This window comes from Sycon ciliatum, chromosome 4 (genome assembly GCF_964019385.1).
Source record: "Sycon ciliatum chromosome 4, ocSycCili1.1, whole genome shotgun sequence".
Taxonomy (NCBI): domain Eukaryota; kingdom Metazoa; phylum Porifera; class Calcarea; order Leucosolenida; family Sycettidae; genus Sycon; species Sycon ciliatum.
Genome location: NC_088646.1, coordinates 31,537,607 through 31,561,068, shown reverse-complemented (window position 1 = coordinate 31,561,068; position 23,462 = coordinate 31,537,607). Strand labels below are relative to the sequence as shown.

General features: G+C 47.5%; 1 protein-coding gene across 1 annotated transcript; it reads left to right on the top strand.

Annotated features, from left to right (window-relative positions):
- The first annotated feature begins 694 nt into the window (after positions 1-694).
- On the top strand, positions 695-21,965 carry LOC135815642 (inositol polyphosphate 5-phosphatase OCRL-like). Its single transcript, XM_065328964.1, has 18 exons — positions 695-1,311; positions 3,215-3,316; positions 6,297-6,405; positions 6,876-6,992; positions 8,718-8,825; positions 10,377-10,438; positions 10,958-11,075; positions 11,278-11,387; positions 11,765-11,900; positions 13,474-13,584; positions 14,096-14,164; positions 15,243-15,339; positions 17,127-17,413; positions 18,615-18,704; positions 18,904-18,985; positions 19,388-19,518; positions 20,097-20,208; positions 21,164-21,965. The coding sequence occupies exons 1-18, from the start codon at positions 1,037-1,039 to the stop codon at positions 21,277-21,279; spliced, it is 2,232 nt and encodes a 743-aa protein (XP_065185036.1). The 5' UTR covers positions 695-1,036; the 3' UTR covers positions 21,280-21,965.
- The last annotated feature ends 1,497 nt before the right edge of the window (positions 21,966-23,462 follow it).

Here is a 23,462-nt window from a genome sequence, read left to right as displayed (position 1 = left end):
AGCAGTCGTACCACTCACTGCACTGCACTGCAGTACAACTACAAGTCAAGTCCAAAAGGAGCCGCCTGCGTCCGCAGACTCACGCCGCACAGCACGTAGACGTGGACGTGTTCAGTCCACGTACGTCAGTCACACGACAGCCCGCCGAAAAAAAGTTACGGTCGGGCTGAAATTGTACGGTCGGTCGGGTGAGTCGAACCACACACCTTCTTTAGTTTGGCCTAATATGATTTCTTTTTTTCTTTTTCTTTTTACCAGGCGTGGGCCATCCCCTGAATTCATACGAATCATAGGTGCCAGACATTCTTTTTTCTTTCTTTTCTTTTTACCAGGCGTGGGCCATCATCCCCTGAATTCATAGGTGCCAACTCTTTAAAAAAACAAACTACAATGGTAGATCTACGTACCGTATTCATGGTATTGTACGAGGTCATCTGCAATTATGTTACATGTAGTCATGTACGTGGTTGTAAATTTTCTATTTTTCTCCACTTTCCGGGACCATAATGTGTCAACTGTTGCCAGTTGAAGTTTCCTTTTTTCTTTTTCAAAAGTGTTTTAGGTACAGGTACTAGGTGTCCTATATACTTGACATCATGCGTATCGCGATATCGCTCGAAATGGCTTTAGTTTAGGTCAGGGAGTAGTACTACTCCCTGGTTTAGGTATTTCTTGCCTGTAATCTTGGCAGTTGGAGGGTACATGTAGCTTGTGAGTTGTGAAGGGCCGAGATCAAACTGTTCTGGAACGAAACGGATCGGATGAAGGCCATCAAGTAGTAAACGAAGGAAGAAGTCGCATGCTCGACCTTGACCGCACGTTCGGTGCGAACTTTGTGGCCACAAGTCTGTTTCTGCGTCGTAGCAAGAGCACCGGACACGCATAGTGTTGGTCGCGTTGTCTGTAGATTGTGTAGATTTGTACGGTCAAAGTCTCAAGATACCTGATTAGCAGTTTTTAGAGAAAACATTCGAATCTGAGCTTGTTGAAAGTGGCCTCTGCAGTGACACCAGCGGCGTCACAGGCCGTGGGAAACATGGATGAAGTTCCCACATCCGTGTCACTGCCAGACCTGAAAGCCCATCGTCGACACGTATCTCCTCCCAAGTCCAACATGCTGAAACGTATGCGGCTGGCTGGAAAACTCAATGGCCGCAGTGCTCAACGGAGCAAAAAGCCTTCTATAGAAGAACACAGCTCCACACCGAAACCGCATAGAAATTTCAGCCAGTTAGAGGATGAAAGCAGACAACTGCTTCGGTGCAGGATGGCTGAAAGGGAAGCCGACTACACGAAAACGCAGCATCTGAGGTACGCAGTTACGTCGTGGTATGAAACCTGTGTCTCCGCCTGGCTGTGTGTGCGTGCGTGGCTTGTGCGTGTGTGCGTGTCTGTCTGTATGTCCGTGTGTATGTACATGTTTGTATGTATTTATGTATGTATGTGACAACACAGCCGGTATCCTTCCTCAGTTTTGTTCGAAGTTAGTTGACAAAATGCACAGTCTTCTCTGGAGAAATCCCGCACTCGGTCCAGGCGACAAAACTGCATGACTTGTCGCGTGCGCGCGTGTGTAGCTTGCGGATAATGTATGCACTGTGCAGAATACACAAGTGTACGGCATCCCGGCTACAGCGTCGTGCACGGCTTGCCTCCAGTGCACGAGAGTAGGCCTTGTACCGTGCCGTTATCGTCGAAACACGAGAGTAGACTGTACGTCGCAACGCCATGCTGTAGGCACCGCGTGGTTCTAAGAAATAGTGCACTCCTTGCACAGGGCATATGTTGGTGGTGCTGTTGCTGCACAGTGCCATGTAGAGCCAGTGTAATACATACTAGCATGTCACAGCAGTGCAGCAAGGAATGCACCCAGTGCAATGTGTGTCATACCAATGCAGCATGGGATGCACCCAGTGTGCTCAAAGTGTGCTCAAAGTGCTCAAATGCCAAGGCATCACACCTTGGCACACGATAACACTATGGGGCAAGCAAGCCTTATAGCGTCCTTACTCCGAGTTTCACGCACATTGTGCTATCATTATGCAATCATTGCGCAATCACTGTGCAGTCATCAGACAACGTACCAGTGTAGCATAGAGCATTGCTCATGCTGCTCATATTACACAAAGCACAGCATGTGCAAAGCCATAGCACCCAGTCCGGTCATGGTTTTGAAAAAGTCGACAAACCTAATTCGTGCAAAACAGGGTTTTTTTTTGTCAATAATGTTCATTTCCGGTAAAGTATTTCCCTTGGCTGGATCACCTGAAATCCTGGTGCCACGCCTCTAGTGCACTAAGCACTTCTTCACTCAGAGCTGTATGCAAGAATGCGCAGCACACGTGGACCCAGCTTTGTCATGCCCAGGCTGCAGACAGGTAACACAGTTCTAGTAACTGTGGCCACGTGTGTCATTGGAGTCACGTGTTTACTTCCAGGTCATGCCGGCTGCAAACGCCACCTGTGCGTGTAGGACACGCCTCTGCGATCTTTATATCCGGCTGACGGGCATGTGGATACTGGCAGCCTAGCATGTATTCGTGGATACAGCTGCATGTACGGGGATACAGCTGCATGTACGTGGATACAGCTGCATGTACGGGGATACAGCTGCATGTACGGGGATATGAGTACTGGTACACATCTACAGGTGTGAGTACGTTGATGGTCTGTTGAGTGCAGAAGTGCAGAACTCGGTCATATCAGGTTTCTTGCTTGTCAATCGCTTGGTGACATTCTGTATGTATGTGTACACGTGAATTTTGTCTGAGGATCGCCTAGCGCAAAACTCGAGTTGCAAAGACACGTTGTTCTACCGTCTGTGCACGCGCGTATCCATCAGCGCTGCTCAGTCTCCATGCAGCTAGCTGTTTGGACCTTTGTTTGGTCTCATCAGTACAGTGCTGCTCAATGAAATCCAGTCGCGTCACTTAAGTAGGCGCCGGGCGTTGCGCAGCCCAAGACCTGCGAACACTGGGCTTCGAAATGGTGCAAGGCGCAAACTTGAGTGCGGCGCCTGGATTTCGGTGAGCAGTACTGTACTATGCAGTATGCACCTCCTTGGTCCTGCCTGGCAAGTTGATAATGGACTGCTTGTGCATGTATTTGATTCCGCTAGTAGTAACTCTGAGTGAGGGTTTTCTGCCTGTTTGTCTCTGCTCACGCTGCTACTGCTGCTGCTGCTCCTGCTGCTGCGGCATGGTGGTGTATGCAGGGTGTTCTGTGGAACATGGAATGTGAATGGCAAGGCACCTCCAGCGTCACTCAGAGACTTCTTGCTCGTTGATGATCCACTTCCGGATGTATTTGTCATTGGGTAAGCAGTGGTAGTATTATAAATACCGAGAGTACATAACCCCCAAGGGTGTTCAACTCCAGTCTACGCTGGTCTATGGGGTCTGCAAGGGCAGAATTTCACGTTACATTGTACCAAGAGTACATCATCCCCAAGAGAGTGTAATTCCTGCGTACAGTACACTCCCGGCAGAGTTCTAAGTTTACGCCATTTTTTACGATGCAATGCTCCTCGCACGAGTGATTTGCGACGTTTGTGCTGGGTATCAATGCACCACACGTGTTTTCTTGCACCAGGATCAAAAGAGGATTTGCCCACAGCAGTTCCAGGATGCGTCTTACACTACTATACGTGCAAAACGCACATCGCACCATAAAAATGACGTCAACTTGAAATTCTGTCCGGATGGCGCCCATACGGCAGTTGCACACATTTGTAGTCATATACTCGTGATTGTACATGACAAACTCGTACACACAGTCTGCGCCCTGTGAATGATAGCAAGAGTACATAACCCCCAAGACTGGCCAAGAGTGTGCAACTCCAGCTATGGGGTCTGCAACAGCAGAACTTCACATCACATGCCGAACCCGTACACATTATTTGCACCCTGTGCATGATAGATGCAGGGTTGTACGCAACCCTGCTTTGGGTTCAACCAAGAGTACATAACCCCCCAGAGTATGCAACTCCCACATATATGTACATACCCTGCTGTCCCGACAGAATTTCAAGTTGACGTCATTATTTATGACGCAATACTCCTTGCACCAGTGATTTACAACATGTGTACGGGTGTCAACGCATCACACGTTTTTCTTTGCAATAATTTGTACAGGATCGATCGGCTTCGGTCAACCACAGGTTCCGGATTCGTCTGATAATCCGTGTACAGTGCGCATTGCATCATCAAAATGACGTCAACTTGAAATTCTGTCGGGACAGCACCCAAAGTGGAGTTGCACACTCTGGGGGCAGGGGCGTAGCACCCGCTACGACTGGTACGACCATGGCCGTACCACTTTTCGAAAAGTGTGGTCCGTCCGGAACGTGCAAAACCGTAATAAAAAAAATCAGGATCCATCGATGCATACATGTATATGCGCATCAGACTTTGACCTTTTTTCTAGACTCGTACTCGTAGATCTGTTATGCATCTGCAGTCGTACTGAGTACTGAGTCTGTACTCGACTCGACTGCACACTACGCCAGAAGTGTGCCAGAAGTTCCCAGAACGCAGGATTTTGTGTCCTTTTTACAAAATTTTCTCGGGGCAGCTCCCCCGGACCCCCCTCCAACACGGCCTTCGGCCGCACCGACCTTTGGTCGTACCACTTCCAAAGCCCCTCCTACGCCCCTGGGGGGGGGGGGTATGTACTCTTGGTTCAACTCTCTTGTGGGCATTTCAGGCGCGTAGCCAGGGGGGGGGGGGGGGGGGGGGGGGCGGATGAACCCCCCTTTCAGTCAGCAGCCTGAATGATTTTTTCGTTTTCGTCTTTTTTGCGCTCCGCGTGGGCGTCGCGCCGTGCTGTCAACGAGTCGTCAAGTCGCAGATTGACTACTTGACGTCTTCATGCACTACGCATGCGCTGAAACACGCGACGCGCGCACAAGAGTTGGTTGACTTGACGTAGCTATTTACTACAACGGACCCCATGTAACCCCCTTCCCACCAACCCTGCGTACGCGCCTGCACTTTGCACTGTTTGCCAGCGTAACTCTTTGAACTATGTCACATGATGTGAACTTCTGCCGTCGCAGGACTGTATAGTGGCTGTGCTGGCAGTTGCACACTCTTGGGGGTTATGTACTGTTGATGATAGCTAAGGTTGTATGCAATCCTGCTTTGGGTACAGCCAAGAGCACATACCCCATCAGGTCAGAGTGTGCAAGTTCATATTAGTGCTGCCTCGTCAGGATTTCGACTCGTCATATCAATGACATCAACTTGAAACTCTGTCAGGACTAGGGGCATATTTGATTGGTAGGATCAGGATCCCCCGGATCCACTGGATTCGCACCCTTTCGATTGGTCGAATCCGGATCCGGATCCTTCGGATTTGAATCCGATCAACCCACCCCGGGGAGCAGGGTTGGCCGGATCCAACGGATCCAAATGTGACCTTTGTGCATACTGTAAAAGCAGAAATTTCCGTGGTGTAATATTTTCGGTATTCTCCAAAATCGGCGGTTCGGTCGAGGGAAATTTTCGGTAAAACCCCTTCTCCAGGTAAGTGTACATGTATACAGTATCGGTTGCACCGAAATTTTCGGTGCGTTTTATTTTCGGTAAAAATTGTTGGCACCGAAGTTACCGAAAATAAAACACCACCGAAAATTTCTGCTTTTACAGTATATGATGGGTAAAAATCATTTTTGTACACATTGTGGTACGCACACATGGATTGAGATAGAGTTTGTTGACTTTTTTACGACGATGTGTGCGATGAGTACGACTTTCACCCTTTTGGGTGACTTGTGAGCGCCATTCTATTACTTCGTCAACATGACAACAGTCAAGGTCCAAAATAAAGTGTTCAGTTGACTCTGAAGGATCCGACGGATCTGAGATCAGGATCCCGATCCCGATCCTTACCAATCGAACATGCCTCAGGACAGCACAGCATGCCGGAGTTGCACACTCTGGGGGGGGGGGGGTACTCTTCATCCAACTCTCCGGGGGACGCTTGCACGGCACTATTGTTCAGCGTACCCTATTCAATCATATAACTATCATGTGACGTGGAACTCTGCCGCCGCCGCAGCATTGGATATGGCTAGTGCAGGCAGTTCCACACTTCTTCTTTTTACAGATTCTTGATAGTACAGTACGTGTACTGTGCATGCATGGCTGCATATACCATACACACGCATGCACATGCACACACACACACACACACACACACACACACACACACACACACACACACACACACACACACACACACCGTCGATCTTCTGCGCAAACAAATCTCAGTGTTTCCTATGTCAACTGTTGCAGATTTCAGGAGCTCGACCTGCGCGCAGAAGTTCTGGTTCTGAACGAGACAAACCGTGAGAAGGAGTGGATAAGTGCCATCGAGACTACCCTGGGACCATCATATGCTGAAGTTAGTGATATGCACCAGTAGTAAATGTACTCGTACATTGTAGTTGTTTTCGTGCTGAAGAGAAATATTATTTCGGTGTCAGGGACCCGTCCGGTTTCAAGTGTAACTTGGAGTTAGGTGACCAACAGTCCCTTCACATACAGTGCATGCTCGGCGTGCTAGTGTCCCAGTTAATGTTGTGTTTGGTTTGAATGCCACCCATGAATCCTTTCCAACCGTTTATCCAGTTCCAAACATGGAAGTAAACGTTTGAAGTAGTTGTGTAGTTTCACATGTGAGATCTCTGAGTCGCTCCATTCCTGCTCAAGGTGTATGTATTCTGTTCTCTGAGGTGCTCCAGTCATGCTCAAGGTACAGTGTACATGTATTCTGTTCTCTGAGGTGCTGCAGTCATGCTCAAGGTACATGTATTCTGTTCTCTGAGTCGCTCCAGTCATGCTCAATGTACATGTATTCTGTTTCCTGTGCAGGTGAAGACCGTGCGCCTCGTGGGCATGATGCTGGTCGTGTTCGTCCGTCAGGACATGCGCGAGCTCATTCACAACGTCGACGCGCAAACCGTGGGCACGGGCTTGATGAGAAAGATGGTAGGTCTCGCACACTCAACCTCTACTGCGGAGGACTGCGAATCCAGGCCGCCATGGCTTTGGCTGCATTATGTTATAAATAATCACCGCCGCTTGGCCCACTAGTATGCCAGGTACATGGATAGCCTCACACTAGTATGCCAAGTACATTGATAGGTTGACATCCACGCATTGTGAAGTAATGATAATTTCGCACGGAGCATGTAAAGTGTTAGCAAACAAGTACGCACAGTGGTGGTGGTAGCAACTGATCCCAACTGCGTCGCCGCATGAACTGCACAGCACCGTGGTGTGTTGGGAGTAGTAGGCGTGCAACGCCCCGGCCGGGCTTGTTTTCTTCACGAGAGCGGATTTCCCGGTCACCACCGTAGTACGGTAACACAGTCGTGGTGGTTGCAAGTGCCGTTGTGTTTTCAGCTCACTAGAGTGCACTCTTGTGATGAGTTATTAGTATGGTTGCCTGATGATCGTGACAACGTGAAGCTCGGAGTTGCAACACAGCTTCTCTCTCTCTCTCTCTCCCTCTCTCTCTCTCTCTCTCCTCTCTCTCTCTCTCTCTCTCTCTCTCTCTCTCTCTCTCTTCTCTCTCTCTCTCTCACTCTCTCTTCTCCATCTCTCAATCTCTCTCTCTCAATCTCTCTCTCTTCTCTCTCTCTCTCTATCTCCTCTAATTCTCTCTCTCTCTCTCTCTCTCTCTCTCTCTCTCTCTCTCTCTCTCTCTCTCTCTCTCTCTCTCTCTCTCTCATCTCTCTCTCTCTCTCTCCTCTCTCTCTCTCTCTCTCTCTCTCTCTCTCTCTCTCTCTCTCTCTCTCTCTCTCTCTCTCTCTCTCGCTCTCTCTCTCTCTCTCTCTCTCTCTCTCTCTCTCTCTCTCTCAATCTCTCTCAATCTCTCTCAATCTCTCTCAATCTCTCTCTCTCTCTCTCTCTCTCTCTCTCTCTCTGAATCTCTCTCAATCTCTCTCTCTCTCTCTCTCTCTCTCTCTCTCTCTCTCTCTCTCTCTCTCTCTCTCTCTCAATCTCTCTCAATCTCTCTCAATCTCTCTCAATCTCTCTCAATCTCTCTCTCTCTCAATCTCTCTCAATCTCTCTCTCTCTCTCTCAATCTCTCTTTCTCTCTCAATCTCTCTCTCTCCTCTCTCTCTCTCTCCCAATCTCTCTCTCTCAATCTCTCTCTCTCTCAATCTCTTTCTCTCTCTCTCTCTCTCAATCTCTCTCTCTCAATCTCTCTCTCTCTCTCTCTCTCTCTCTCTCTCTCTCTCTCTCTCTCTCTCTCTCTCTCTCTCTCTCTCTCTCAATCTCTCTCTCTCTCTCTCTCTCTCTCTCTCTCTCTCTCAATCTCTCTCTCTCTCTCTCTCTCTCTCTCTCTCTCTCTCTCTCTCTCTCTCTCTCTCTCTCTCTCTCTCTCTCTCTCTCTCTCTCTTGTGTGAATTATTAGTATAGCATCAAGTTATCACATACTTGTACTTACGTGTACGTATGAATAATGACCAGGTACTCCTGCTCATTCAATTCCATTGCTGCTGGTTTGGTCCGCCATGCTGAGAAATGGCTGCCTAGGGGCGTGCACGTTGTGGACTGTCACTTGAGCGTGGTTTTCCTTGGCTGGAGTTTAGCGTGTGTTCTGACTGACTGTCTGTGTGTGCGTGTGTGTGTGCTTGTGTGTGCTTGTGTGTGTGTGTGCGTGCGTGTGTGTGCGTGCACGTGTGTGTGTGTGTGCCTGTGCAGGGCAACAAGGGCGGTGTGTCAATACGTGCAACATTCAGCATGACTCCACTCTGCTTTGTGTGTTCACATCTGGCTGCACATCAAGAGGAAGTTGAGCGTAGAAATGAGGTAAAGTGCCACCTCACATTTCTCATACATGTACATGTACCTCTCAGCAATGTGCACCTCCATATTTGGACACATTTGTACTGTTCCTAATCAAGTCATTGCACATGCTGCAATCTGGTCATGCCCATATACAGGATAGCTATGGTTATACCCTGGGTGTCCATAATTGGGAGGTTCCACTTTATATGTACCTGTATGTGGCATCTGCATCTGTGTGCAACTCTGTATATGGGGTCTCCGACGTTGAAAGCTCACGCCACATGTTCCAAGTGTACCTTCTGTACTGCATGCAACGAAGGCCAGCATACTAGTCATGGCCCAAATTTGCTCTGCCCACATCGATATTTTGCCGCATAATTTTGCCACAAACTTTTCGAGATTCTGCTTGGCATTTCCTTTCTCCGTCGATATTTTGCTTTGGTTTTGCTCGAGATAAAATGAGTTTCAAGGAAAAATCAACGATAAGTGTCGCTGATGACGAAGCGTTTTTGATTGAGCTCCTGCTGCTGCTCAACTTTCTACAAAAAATGTGGCCATGAGTCTGTTTTGTCCACCTTTTGTGCTTGTTTTCAACTTTGGTGACTGATTGTGTTGAGAAAGTCCCTGAGAAGCCTTGGATTTTCTCAAAAGCCCACCAAAACTCGATATTTTGCTCAAAACTTGCCGGCAACTTGCGCACCCGATATTTTGCTCAAAGAATTGCTAGCAAATTTGGGCTATGACTACAGCATACGCAATTATTATATGCATGCCCGCAGTCGGCATAATTATCATGTTGATACCTCGTGTAAGTTCAGTGGCTTTCTTTCAGGGGTGTTTTTACCACGCCACGTGTTTTTGCCATTGCCCCCCCCCCCCCCCCATAACAACCCCCTTGCAGAGTTGCACACTCTTGGCCGGTTATATACTCTTGATCATATCTCTAGGGTGTTCAGACATGTACATGAGGAGGTGCGGATCATTGCACAGGGATGAGCTTTGAGCTGTGCAGATACGTGCCCTGGGAGTCTCCGGAAGGTTTGTAGATGTGGGTGGCTGAACCCCCCCGAACACACATGCACATATGCAGTATAGGGGACGACACACAAGGCAAAATCTGCACTGCTGTAGTTCTAGGTCCAGTATGTGGCGCCACCCCGTATGCTGGGGGCGAGGGTGGGGGATTTCTTTTGCCCCCACTTGCAGTTGCTATGTCTTACCCTGGTTCTCTGAGTGCTGCCACGGAGAGTGAGCTTTGTTTTGTTCAATGTAGAGGGAAGAGCAATGAGAGTCTATGTGAGTCTTTGTGAGTGCTATTTGATGGTATTACCGGGCAGTGCACCACAACCCTATGGGAAAGCCTAAGATGGTACTTGAAGTACATCTGATCAGGCTAGCCACAAGGCGACTTCTGTGTACCACACACAGGCGTGGGTGCTGCCATTTCAATGTCCACACATTTCCTGTCAAAATATGGATTCTTAGTGTGCTGTTCCCTCAAAGTAAACCTACGTGAAGGTTGTGCCTAGAGGTACTTATCTTGTACACTCTCTGCTGTGTTTTTGTGTACAGGACTACCACGAAATCTTATCACGTACGACTTTCGACGACGGCACAGGCATCGCAGATAATGAGTATGTGTACTTCTTCAACAATGATTTTTGCTGAATATGTGTGCGTCTTAAAAAAAAAACCTGGGGTGTTGTTTTAGGGCCTTTGCGTCTCTTACATTGTTGCGTGTTTATTATTGGGCAGTGGAAGTCGGATGGTCTTAGGCTCACATACTCACACCAATACAATACTGCTTGATGAAATCCGATCCAGCGAGTCAATGCCACGTCGGGCGCTGTGCAGCCCTAGACCTGCAGACACTGGGATGGTGAACGGGTGCAGGACACGAACTTGACTCACGCGATTGGATTTCATTGAGCAGCACTGTACTAGTCTTTTTAGCTTCTTTTTTTTCACCATCATCTCGCTATCGCAGGTGACAGTCTTGTTCATTCAGCTTGTATCACCAGTCAGGTCTCACATCTCACCTACCAGGTAGCTGATGTGTGTGTGTGTGTGTGCGTGTGTGTGCGTGCATGCGTGTGTGTGTGTGTGTGTGTGTGTGTGTGTTTCCCTTGTCCTGTTGTTGCAATGTCACGCAGTGTGATACTGTGGGTGGGCGATATGAATTACCGGCTCATTTCCAGCTCGCGTGTCGATGACTCTGCAGTGCGCTCGATTGCTGTTTCTGACTTCTCTCAGCTACTTGACATGGACCAGGTACTGTTCTATTAGATGATGGTGGTGCCTTCATTTGTGCCCACTGGTGTTCATATTGCAAACCTTTGCCACCTTTAGCTTAGACGAGCTCCCACTATGTTCTGGTGATATATTTGCTGTTGTGATGGCCTATTGCAGTAGCAGTTGGCTCGACGTGCATGTTGCCATACTTGGGTCTTTCTGTCTGCATGTATGTTTACAGCTTGCGAGAGAACAGCTGTGTGGGCGGACGTTTCAGGGCTTCCAAGAAGGCCCCATTGTCTTTCCGCCCAGCTACAAGTACGATCCAGGCACCGACCAATTTGACTCGAGGTAGGTATATTATAGTTAAAACTACCACCAGCTGCACACACACACACACACACACACACACACACACACACACACACACACACACACCATTGGACCATTGGACGCCCATCGCCGGAGGCGATGATAGCGATGCTACAGCAGAAGCCATAGCAGCTTTTCCTGGGATTGCACCATTCAACAGCTTGCAAGGCTGAAGAATTGACCGCCACTATTCAGCCTGGTCTACACCACACAGCTATGAAGTGGCTTTTTCTGGCCAGTGAATACTTAGTGCCTACTTTTTGGTCTTTTTCATTTTTTTGCCACACACACACACGCAGAGCTACGCTCCTTATCCACGCCGTTGTCTCTCTGTTCGTCTTGCCTGTGCTTTGCAGTGAGAAATGGCGTATGCCTGCTTGGTGTGATCGAGTGTTATTCCGTGGCGAGGGTGTCGAGGTAGCAAAATATCGGAGCCACATGGAGCTAAAGACTAGTGACCACAAGCCCGTCAGTGCGTTGTTACGTGTGCCGGTAAGCTGGTTTGGTGTTGTGTAACTTGGTGTTCTGAAGTCGGTGAAAACACTGTACTTTACATTCTGTTAGTGATGTAACAGAACAAATTAAATTATATTTGATAGCAGCTTCCACGTTCGAATATTCTGCCAACTTGTGTAACGAGCAGTTTAGGTGTGTGTTGTGCATCATGTTATCCTGTGTGGGCAGCAGCATTGCTGAACCTAGGGTTTGTAGTGGTAGACCACACTCTCACTCAGGACTACTGCTCGCAAAGCACAGGGTGACCAGGCAGTGCATGCGAAACATCTCGTGCATGCATTTAGGTTGACGCAGTGTGTGTGTGTGTGTGTGTGTGTGTGTGTGTGAACTACTGGTAACCCGAAGCCGAGTTGATTTGAGCAGGAAAATTTTAGGTAGGGTTGCAAGGAATATTTGAATATTCGAATACCGTATACATGATTGTATTCGTTTGGATACGCGATGGAAGGAATATTTTGCCCTTTGGAATATTCGTTTTAAGTTCGCTAATGAATGCGTCGGTCTACGATTGTCCGGGCATTGTGCCAAGTGCACACTCTGCTCAAGTATCGATCTATTGTAGTACAGTGGAGATTGGATATAACGACCTTCGGTATAACGACAAATCGAGCCCAAGTCGTTTAGCAAGTCCTTTCTGTACATTATAGATCGGGTATAACGACCTCGAAAATAACGACAGATCGAATTTACTGACACTTTTTTGGTGCCCGAAGACCTGAAAACAGTGAAAGTACATGTACATCGGATATAACGACTTTCCTCTTGTATCAGGCAGACTGGCATGTATGGCTGTGCTACGTGCCCGGACCTCCGGGTCACTCATGTGTGCTTTACATTGCACGTTGTTGTAGCCGCAGTGCAGCGGTGCGGGATGACTTTACCTTGAACAATGCATGCAAGACACATGACTGTACAATCATACACATCTGTTATCCACATGTACAATCATGTATATGTATATCTACAATACATTTCTGTCATTTTGATATACATGTACATATTGCATACTAAATGTGAAGATCGGGTTTAGTGACGGGTACAGATCGAATATAGCGACATTTTGCTTTCTCCCGTGTCGTTATATCCAATCTCCACTGTAGTTAGAACGGATGGAGTGACATGTACATGTGGTATAATTATGTTGAGAAAGGGGAGTATGACTCACAAGAGTAGTGAACATGACTCCACTGTCTACTTGGTCTACAACAACAGGGGACTAGCCAAATTCTTTAGCATTTTTTTGGTATAGAACATTCGATATGCGATTCGTTTAGAAAGATATTCGATTCGTTCTGATTTAGAATATTCGTTTCACCCCTAATTTTAGGTATTTTATTGGAATACTGGCATAGTAGCCCGAAGCCGAGTTGCTTACTGGCATAGAACGAATCAAGGCCCCTCTTGAACAAACGCCTCCTCAAAATTGGCGTTGAAAAAAATAGATGCCTTGGCTTCTAATCGAGGAGACCGGGTACATGACATTGTATCCAGAGTTTTGTAAAGCAGTTGTGGTACCCACCGATGCTGTGACTGTTGCTGCTGACTACAGGTGAAGGTAAGCGACCCGGCTCTAGAGAAGGAGGTGTTTGCCGAGGAGCTGTTCGATATGGATCGCATGGCAAACAACAGGATGCCCAACGTGCAGCTTAGCGCCGTCGAGGTGAGTAGAACTTGTATTTCACAAATAGTAATACCTTGCTTATCTGGTCCGGTCTTGGCCAGTTTCCTGACCAGCCGATGGGAAATAAAATTAGTTGGAGGAGGTGCACAGCAGGTGCTCTGAGTACACGGTGACACATTTTCGCTTAACCAATCCCCTCACTTATACTAACACCCTGCTGCTAAGAGAACCGTGTGAGGCTAAGTGGGGTCTGTCTCTAGTGCAGAACTGCGCCTGCGTGTACTACACGGTGTCCGTTGCTGCGTGGCATTGATCTCATGTCTCTAGACTGCGCCGATGAGTCCGCACTGGGACCGCAGCGACCGAATCAGTACTGGCCGCAGCTTGAGTAGTGTCTGTTGCTGACTGTGCATGGTACGGATGCCACATTGTGCTGCTCGTGTTGCTGATGATGCTCTTGCCGATCTTTAAGTCATGTACTTCAAGTGTAGCTAATTACACTCGTAGATGGCAATGTTGCGTTGTATTTCTGCTGTCCTAATGCGTACAGCTGGAATTCAAGGACGTGAAATTCTTCGAATCTGAAGTTCAGTATATAAAAGTGACGAATACTGGAACTGTAAGTTGGCTAAGATTGACGAACGAGGGGGGGGGGGCATTCTGGATGCTTTTTTTTGTGGAGATGGGGGATGTCATTGTGTTTTGGGAAATGGTACTGCAAACCGGGAAACGTTTGCGCCGGTTCTAGTTTGTGGTAAGATTTGATGGATCCCATAGGTGAGCACATGCCCGGCTTGGTGTTCATTGTGTGCTATAAATTACAAGCGCATTTGACTAAATTAGCCCAATACTCAATGGAAGACAGTCAGTCCCTTAGCCCAATACTCAATGGAAGACAGTCCCTTTTCCAACGTCATCCCTTTGGACAGAGCTAATAACTAAGTAGATCTTCCGAAAAAATTGCTGCATGAAAAACCTCCAGGGCACTTTTCTAGTGGAAGTAGCAGTAAACACAATAGGGTCCCTGTGCATTCAACACCCAATTGAGTCTACAGGATTCTACGGGATTTCGTCCGTCTATACGATGTGCATAAAGGTTAGCGATTATGGCAGCGGCAGTTGCAGCTCGAGAGGCGTCACCTCAGGTCCTGTGGAAGACGTCAGGATGTCGTCTATCACGTGAGAGGTGATGGCGGTTGAGATGGAGGTGGAGAATATGGCATCCACAACTCGAAAAGGTGGGTAGCAGTAGCTGGCATCCCTGCGGGTTTTCAATTGCCAGTAGATCAGCTGCAGAACAGGTTCTGAGTATGTTGTCAATCTCTTTGTGAACGACGATCACCAATTTAAAGGACCAGAAGTTGACGATACTGCAGGTGAAGCCAGCCTGTCTAAAGCAATGGCCATCGATTGTTGCTGTTGAGAAGCTCGTTTCTGCTTCCTTACTCATCTCCAACATCTTACTGTCAATCTTATTTTTTCCGGCAGGTGATGCGTGATACCAAGTAGTTGCTCATTCTCCGCTTTGGATATCCGCTGATCTTTGAAATATCCGGTCGCTGAACCAGGTGCTGATTGGCCCGTCCTTGGCTACTAGCACATGATATACTTGAAGCCTGTGTCGTTGCATCATCCTTTTCTCTGCTGACCAAAGAGAATCAGATTTGCTGTTTTGTGTTTTCTTTTTTCTTTGCTAGGTTCCATGTCGCTTCAGCTTTGTCAACAAGTTAGAGTCGGCAGCAACGATACCGCCATGGCTCACCATCAAGCCGTCGTTTGCTATTCTGCAGCCAGGTATGGATGGCAGTTGTGTGCGTGTTCCAGTGCAGTGGCGTCGGACACGGTACAGTCACTACGGTCTTGACCGTACCACTTTTTGCCCCAGGTACCGCGTGAACCAATAAAATACACTGATCTGGGATCTAAAATTCCAACATTTTCGGCTTAGCCACCACTCCCCCACGAGTAAATTGTACTTCAGATGGCTGACCGTACACACTAAAATACCCTCCGACGCCCCTGCAGTGTGTGTATGTGTGTGTGTGTGCGCATGTGTGCATGTGTGCACGTCTGTGCATCTGTGCACATGTGTTTATGCATGCACGTATGTCTATGTGCGTAATGCGTATGTATATGTGCGTAATGCGCATATACTGTGACTACCTTCACTGTCTGCGCTGTGCATGTATTCCTAACCAGCAGCTATCATTTAACGCACTCTCCACATACAGGCATGCACCCGGCTCAGAACACATTGTTTTCTGGTTGGCATATCAGGGATATTGGGCGGAGCAGCTGGCGTGCATGAGAAAGACAGGTCGGCCTGCTCTGCGCAGGAGCTGTGACCCGGTGCACACATAGTGTGTGTGAGAGAGAGAGAGACAGACAGGTCGGCCTGCTCTGCGCAGGAGCTGTGACCTGGAGCACACAGAGTGTGAACGAGAGACGGTCGGCCTGCCGTGGGCAGGAGCTGCGACCGGTAGTGATTGAAATGAGCCAGCTGCGGAGATAGACTGCCCTCACCCGATATAAGTATATTGACAAGAGTTGTACTGACACTGTTATTGAGGAAATTATGGTGACAGTGACGGAGAGATAGTGATCCCCAGTCGAATGGGGTTGGGAGGGAAGGGGAAATTGACAACTGACGGACAAACCAGTGAACAGTCAAGTCGTCGGAAAGCAAAAGTGACAAAGGAGTCTCTCTTTTCTCCTTCTCTCTCTCTAAAGCAAGGTTTGGAATGCACGCGTGGGAGAGTGGCGCGCGCTGCGCATGCGCATGTATAGCAATGACATCATAATCAGATGCATGATCATCAGACTAAGTATGAGTGGTAGCAAGAGTACATAAACCAGAGTGTGCAACTCGGGATGGTTCCTGTGGGAGCGTAATTCGTGCACTACGTCATTTCTGACGGCATGGTAAGCCACAGGTATGGTGAAAAGTTGCGTAACCAGTCGCGGTGGTGCAGTTCACTGAGTTTGTCCTGATTTCGGTTTTTTGAGACGGATAGCCTGGTGACTTTACTTGTCGGTGGATGTACGCAGCGTACACAGTCACACAAAACACCGAAATCCTGAAACAGGACGTCTAAAATCAAGCAAACTTGGCTGATTTCCGGGCTATGAAACATGAAAATTCGAGCTGTACGCAAGTCGCGGCTTGGCTGACCTCATCAGGGTGACGTAGTGCATGAACTGCGCTGTTTCAGATCTGATATGCACAGTTGCACACTCTGGTTTATGTACTCTTGGTGGTAGATGTTCCACGTTCGTTAACAGGGCTTAGCGCACACGCTAAACCACCAATATTAGTGCTGCTGTTGTGCAATCAACATACCCAGTGTTCACCTCCCTTCAAAACTCTACCTCCTGCTGCATATGGCAGGTAGGTGTCCTCAGGGTTGTGGTGATCCGCACCCTGCCTCCTTTTGGTCTTGCTCTACCTGCAAAGACAGCCCCCCCCCTTTAGCATGCTGGCCGGAACATGATGTGTGTGCTAACAATGCCATTGTATTGGTGATTGTTCTTATCATTTCCCCTTTTCTTGTTGTTGCCATTTCCGTTGTCGTAACCTTCAGAGAAGTCCATGACGCTGTCGTTCACAGTCTCGGTTGCAGCCAACCAGCTGTCCTGGTTCAATGTGCAGCCGCAGAAGGACGCCATCCTCATCTTCCATCTGGACGGCAGTCGCGACTTCTTTCTCAACATCTCTGTGAACTTCCAGCAGACTTTGTTCGGCCGCAACCTAGGTGAACTGGCAATCATGACTCGCACGAGTAGTGAGGGTACACTGGGTGCAACGCGGTGCCGTGCCTCCGGCTTTAGCTTGGACTCAGACACGGTCTTGGTCTCGTTACACAATTCTGTAAGTACATTACTACATAATTCTGTGAGTATCAATCAGGGAAGTGAACTGCCTGGAAAGAGAAAGAATGCCAACCCCACCAGCGCCTTCTAGGTTCGGCCTGGTCCCATAGCTTAGATGGATAGAGCGTTGCTCATGACAAGCAAGGTCCCGGGTTCGAGTCCTGGTGGGGTTGGCATTTGTTCTCTTTTCAGGCAGCTCACTTTCCAGACTGATCCTTTGAATTTTGAAGTTCTCCCAATATTACTCTACAAATTATTGGATAGTTCTATAAGTTTATAGAAAAGAAAAAGGACCAAGGAACTACAAGTAAAGCTGTAATTAATCATTGGCTCTCCCATCTGAGTCAATTCTGTATTACATAATTCGGCGAGTACGCTTGTAAAACCGTATGCAGTGAAACTCCAGTCTAACGTACATGGACATGCAAAGCCTGTACTCTATAGCCGAGGCACTACAGTACTGCCGGGCGCCGAAGAACGACCAGGCTAGAATTTCATCAAGCGCAGCATACCAATGCAGTGTTCTAGCCAGGTCAAAATAGTAGGGGGCGGGCATGGGAAAAAGTTACCCCATGACCAATTTTTTCCATTGTCCAAAATTGTCTTGCCATGCAAAATGTAACATACGGGGTGAACCCCCGACTTCACCCCTCACAAATGTGCCTTTATGAACCCTCTAGTAGTGACTATCGACTGTATTTTCGTTGAATGGCGTGAAAAAACACAAAAATCGGAAAATGAGTAGGGGGGCGGCACTTTTTCACAGGGGGGGCGCGCAAACAGAGTAGGGGGGGGGGGGGGCGCTGCGCCCCCCTACCCCCCTTTAGCTAGAACCCTGCGATGTATACACGGTGACTCAACTGCCCATAGACTGTGATCAGAACGGTCTAGGCTGGGAGGCTGACCCCCAGTTCTTCGGCGACCGACGGTACTGTATATTTCCAAGGTGAAATGATTGACACGAAGGAGATGATCAAGGGCAGACAGAAAGAATGTCCAACATTTACAAGAGGACCGAATGTTTACCTGTTGACTGTTGTCCATAGTTTGTCCAACGCTAACATTAACATTAGCTACTAGTACCATTTGGGCTTGTCTTAACATTTGGAAGTGCATGTGTACGCGTAGCTACAACAGTTTCAGGAATACTGTGTACTGTTTTTGGTACTGGGCTCTCATGTGTATGTTTGTCTCTTCAGGTCGTTGAGAGTGATACAGCAGACATTGACCATCCACCCCGGCCGCTTTGGGCTCTGTTTGACGCCCTGGGCGAGCGAGGCTTAGAAACGGTGAGTGTACGAAACTCTTCGGACTCTTTTGAAACACAGGAAGACTCCTGGCATAGCTCACGCCGCCGCCCTCGCGGCATAGCTAAGCTCATACCACCGCTCTCCTGGCACAGCTCACGTGTGCGAGTCTGTGTGTGTGTGCGTGTGCGTGTATGTGTGTGTGTGTGCACTTGGTTGTGTCTGTGTGTTGCTTCTATAGCCTGCTTTATTCATTGATGGTGGTCGACAGAGTGAACTGGTGGAGATCAGGAATCAACTTGATAACGGCAATCTTGACCTACGTGAGTTATTGTTTTTTTTAGGACAGTGTCATGCTGGTCTAGAAGCAATACTAATTTTAACTACAGGTTGCTGTGTGTAAAACTTCTTCTTTTTATAATGTTACTGCTACATGATTGTGCTGTAAGAGTTGAAAGTGTGACGAGTCCAAAGTTTAACGAGTTGCAATTTTTCCCACTAAGCGGGCACAAAGTTTAACGACCCTTCCATCACACACCCGTCTTCTGTTTCTCAAGGACAGAAGAGATAAGGAATAGCACACTAGCAGCATTTCTTGAGTTAAGGATGGATCTTTTTCTCGTTAAAATGTATAACTGTGTGCCACATTTATAGAGATTCAACTCTTGTTACAGTAGACCGTACATAACATTCGCATCTTGTGTGTATGGTGCTGTGCTCTGCAGGAGACGTGGGTGTGCGCAGTGTCGGCGAGGCTCTGCTGGTCTTCCTGGAGGCATTGCCCGAGCCGCTCATACCATATCGCTATCACACTGCCTGCTGCACCATCATCTGTGATAAAGAGGCATGTAGGACGGTAAGCACTCACATAGCATACTGTCAACTACTGTATACTGCCTAATATTCGCGACGGATTAATGTTCGCTATTTTCGCGAGAAGAGCGTAACGCGGATATTAACCATCGTGAAATCTAAATTCAACAGTGGGTGTATGTAAATGGCCCCAGTGCTTCGCGAACTTTTGCCATCGCAAACTCGCTGGTTCTAAGAAATCGCGAAAAATTAGTGACGCGAATATTGGGCGATTTACAGTATATCTCCAAGGATTACACAGAACAACAAGGGCAAGGCTAGTGTGTCACTATTCTGAGTTTCATGCTCACGCAATCATCAGGTAACTTCTCCGAGGATTATATGGTCTGGTCGCCGTTGCCTCCTCAACCAAAGTCAGCTACCCGATCCCAGATGGATCTCTCGGGGGTGATAAAACTGTGTGTGTGCACGTGTGTGCGTGTGTGTGTGTGCATGTGCACGTGTGTGTGTGCGTGCGTGTGTTGTAATAAAGTAATCATAATAATTATGGTCGTTGACTGTATTATATGTGGAGTACGAATGTTGCGTCCTCTTCTGGTTCTTCTGTCCTCTGTCCGACAGTTGGTCGATTCCATGCCGGTTATTCACCTGATGGCCTTTACCAAGCTGATGATGCTGCTGTCGCTATTGTTCGCCAATGCAGCCCAAAACCAGTGCAACCGAGCCAGTGTCTGTGAGTAGTTAGCTAAATATTTAATATAGTTTGTGTGTGTGCCATTGTGTATGCGTGTGTACATGTGTGTGCGTGTCCACCCAGAGTTTGGTAATTTCAGGGGTGTGGGTCGTTGGGCCGTTCAATAGCCAATTGAGTCATATTTCCAAGACTCCTTTTGAGTCTCTCTCCCCTCTCCCAGGGAGACACCCGTGACCAGTTTTGGCAGTGAGCAAGTACGAGTGTGCGTATGTGTGTGTGTCTGCTTGTGTGTGTGTGTGTGTGTGTGTGTGTGTGTGTGTGTGTGTGCGTGTGTGTGTGCGTGTGTGTGTGCGTGTGTGTGTGTCACTTGGACGGATCTGTGGACCGATACACGTCATTCAGTTGAGGAAGATTATGGCAGCGGGAGTAGAGAGAGAGAGCGCGCGCGAGCACACGCCTGAACTTGGTTAAAGCCCCCCCCCCCCCGAAATAAAGCCTGCGGGTCTGTAGAGTTCAGGGGGGCACTGGGTAGAATGGTCTTGTAGAGTTCAGGGCACTGGGTAGAATGGTCTTGTAGAGTTCAGGGGGGCACTGGGTAGAATGGTCTTGTAGAGTTCAGGGCACTGGGTAGAATGGTCTGAGGAGGTTGTAATGCATGAATCGTTCATCAGATTTTCCACTGAAACTCGCACACACTGTGTTCCCAATTCCGGTGATGACTTTGCTGAGATTTTTAAAAGTGCAAAATGGCTGGTTACGATAATATTATTACAGTGCTCCTAGACCTGTATGTAGTGTATCATTCGACTTGGTACCCCCAGCACGACACCTTCTGGAAGATTTAGGTTGGAGGAGGTAGCAATATGATGTAATGAAGGTAGCATGTAGCGCAATTGGTCTATAAAAAGATGATCACAGTTTCATACCCTGGGTATTACAACAGTACTAAACTGTTGCTTCTCCCCCTTTTTTTTTAATGTTGCGATTCTTGCAGTGTCAGCTTTTGCCAACGTTATCTTTAGACCTTCTGAAGAGGATGAAACTGCCAAGGAACGTGTGAGCAGGGAGAAAAAGTTCATTCAGTTTCTGAATCATTTTCTATCAGGATAAGTGAATTTTCCCTGCCAGCTACAGTCTCCATCATCTCCACTCTGTTTTATAAACTTCAAGTACTTGAATTTGCGGTTTATTTCGTTGTACATTTGTACAGCATATTTATTTGAAATTTTTTATTTATTTCTTTTGCACTTGGTGGTGGCGGTGGTGGTGGTGGTGGTGTGTGTGTGTGCGCGTGTGTGTGTGTATGTGTGTGTGTGTGTGCGCGCAATGTCGAGTATTATAGGTGCGCTGCTTGTTCGTGTTTGCTGTTGTATGAATCGCTTTTATCTTTGCCCGCGCTGCGCATATCCACCCCATCACGTTCTTGCATAGGGTCTACGAGTGCTGCCTTGTCTTGCTGTGCTCTTGTTCTTAGCTTGCTTTGCTGTCCACTGCTACTGTCTCTTGTCCACTTTGCTTAGCCTGAAAATATGTTTCACAAAGTCCAGCCACTTTCATGAAACACACCCACGGCTACATGTACACCGTGGCTATCTATCCAGTTTAGGCATTCCCTCTGTTTGCCAAACACACAAGACACAATTATGATCTGTTGACATTCTGATCTGATATGACTTCACACTGATTTCCTTTAGTTGTGGCGAAATTAACCTATCCTGACGAGTCTGTCGAGGTTGCAGGCCAACTTGACCTATGTGGCCGCAAGTTCCTTAACAAGCTTTTTTTTTTTTTTTTTTTTTTTTTTTTAAACCTCGGACTCAGCACCAACTTGAATTGATTGGTCGAATTACCTGCATTTTTTTCCAATGCACACCACCTATGTTTTTCTTGATTTCTTTTCTTTATAACATTGCCTTGAGCCAGTTTCTTTTCTAGAGCATCTCGTTCTCCTTTTGAGACCGTTTATGAGGAAATTCTGATGCGTTTTTCATACTCTGTATTCCTGCTGTGCAGTGACACGACATACTGTAATTTCACAAATTTTCGGTACTTTTGGTGCGTCTTTTTCACACCTAAATTTTCAATACACCGAACAAACACTAACACACATAATCCAATAGGGAACTGCTTCTCTGTACCGAAAATTTCTGTTCACCTAACCTAGCCTGTTGCCCTCATACCGAAAATATTGAGAACCGAAAATTTCTGAAATTAGAGTATTGTGCCCTTTACGCCTTCCAATACCTGCTTTCCATTGCGGAAGAACCTTGAGTGACCCAGTTAGCCTTGTGTGGTGGAACTAACGTGTCTTGTTGCCGTTACTGTTGAGTCGTGAGAAATTCAGTAAACAGTAAATGTCAGGCTCTGTTTTCCGTTGCCTTCTTTTTTAAAAGCTGGATAATGTAAAATGTACTAGCATTGCAAAAAAAACAGTGCCCCACCTGTGCACATGTGATGGACTGGTACGAAGGACGGGTTTCTTTGATTCTTATTCATGACCTGAACAATAAACTTCGCTGTGGGATTGCGGTTTATGCCGCATAGATACGGAGCTGCACACTCTGATTTTTTGTACTCTTGCCGGCTATTTTGTTTAATCATAAGGCGAGACCAAAACAAATTAGAGATTCCCGGGCCCTCCCGCACCAAAATCGAGCCAAATCCAATTTTTTTTTTTTGAACAGTTCATACATGTACAGTACTGATCATGTGAGTAGTAGATCTGTGACATGGAGTCACACAAACCCGAGCTTGTACGACTCCCAGATGTACAGATCAGGGCCATCGTTGGCCGAATTATAGAAAAATTGAACGGGTAAACCGCGTACCTGTTTTCTGTAAAAAAATTGAATAAAAATTACCGGAAAATGCTGTAAAAAAAGTTCAACATGGCATGCACACATATAGTCATGTACATACATAGGAAAAAATAAAAAATAAAATTCGCCCGCCCGCACCAATTTCACATGGGTCCTGCCCGGGAATCTCGATTTTATTTTGGTCTCGCCTAATGTACATCTTTTTAGTTACGCAGTGTGCACAAGCATGCAGGATCCGAGCAGGTCTCCCCTGCATGCACAACAGCAGCAGATCAGTTGTATCAAGAGTAGATAAACAAGAGTGTGCAACTCCGGATCTCTCCTGCACAATCTCCACCCTCGGCCCACGGCGGAATTTTTTGTTGACGTCACCTTTTTTCAGAAAAATGCGCTTCTTGCCGCAGAGCAGTGTGAGAGCACGTGCTGGACACCGACCTTGTAATGTAAAGCCCGGCCAAGTGCACGAGGCAAAAC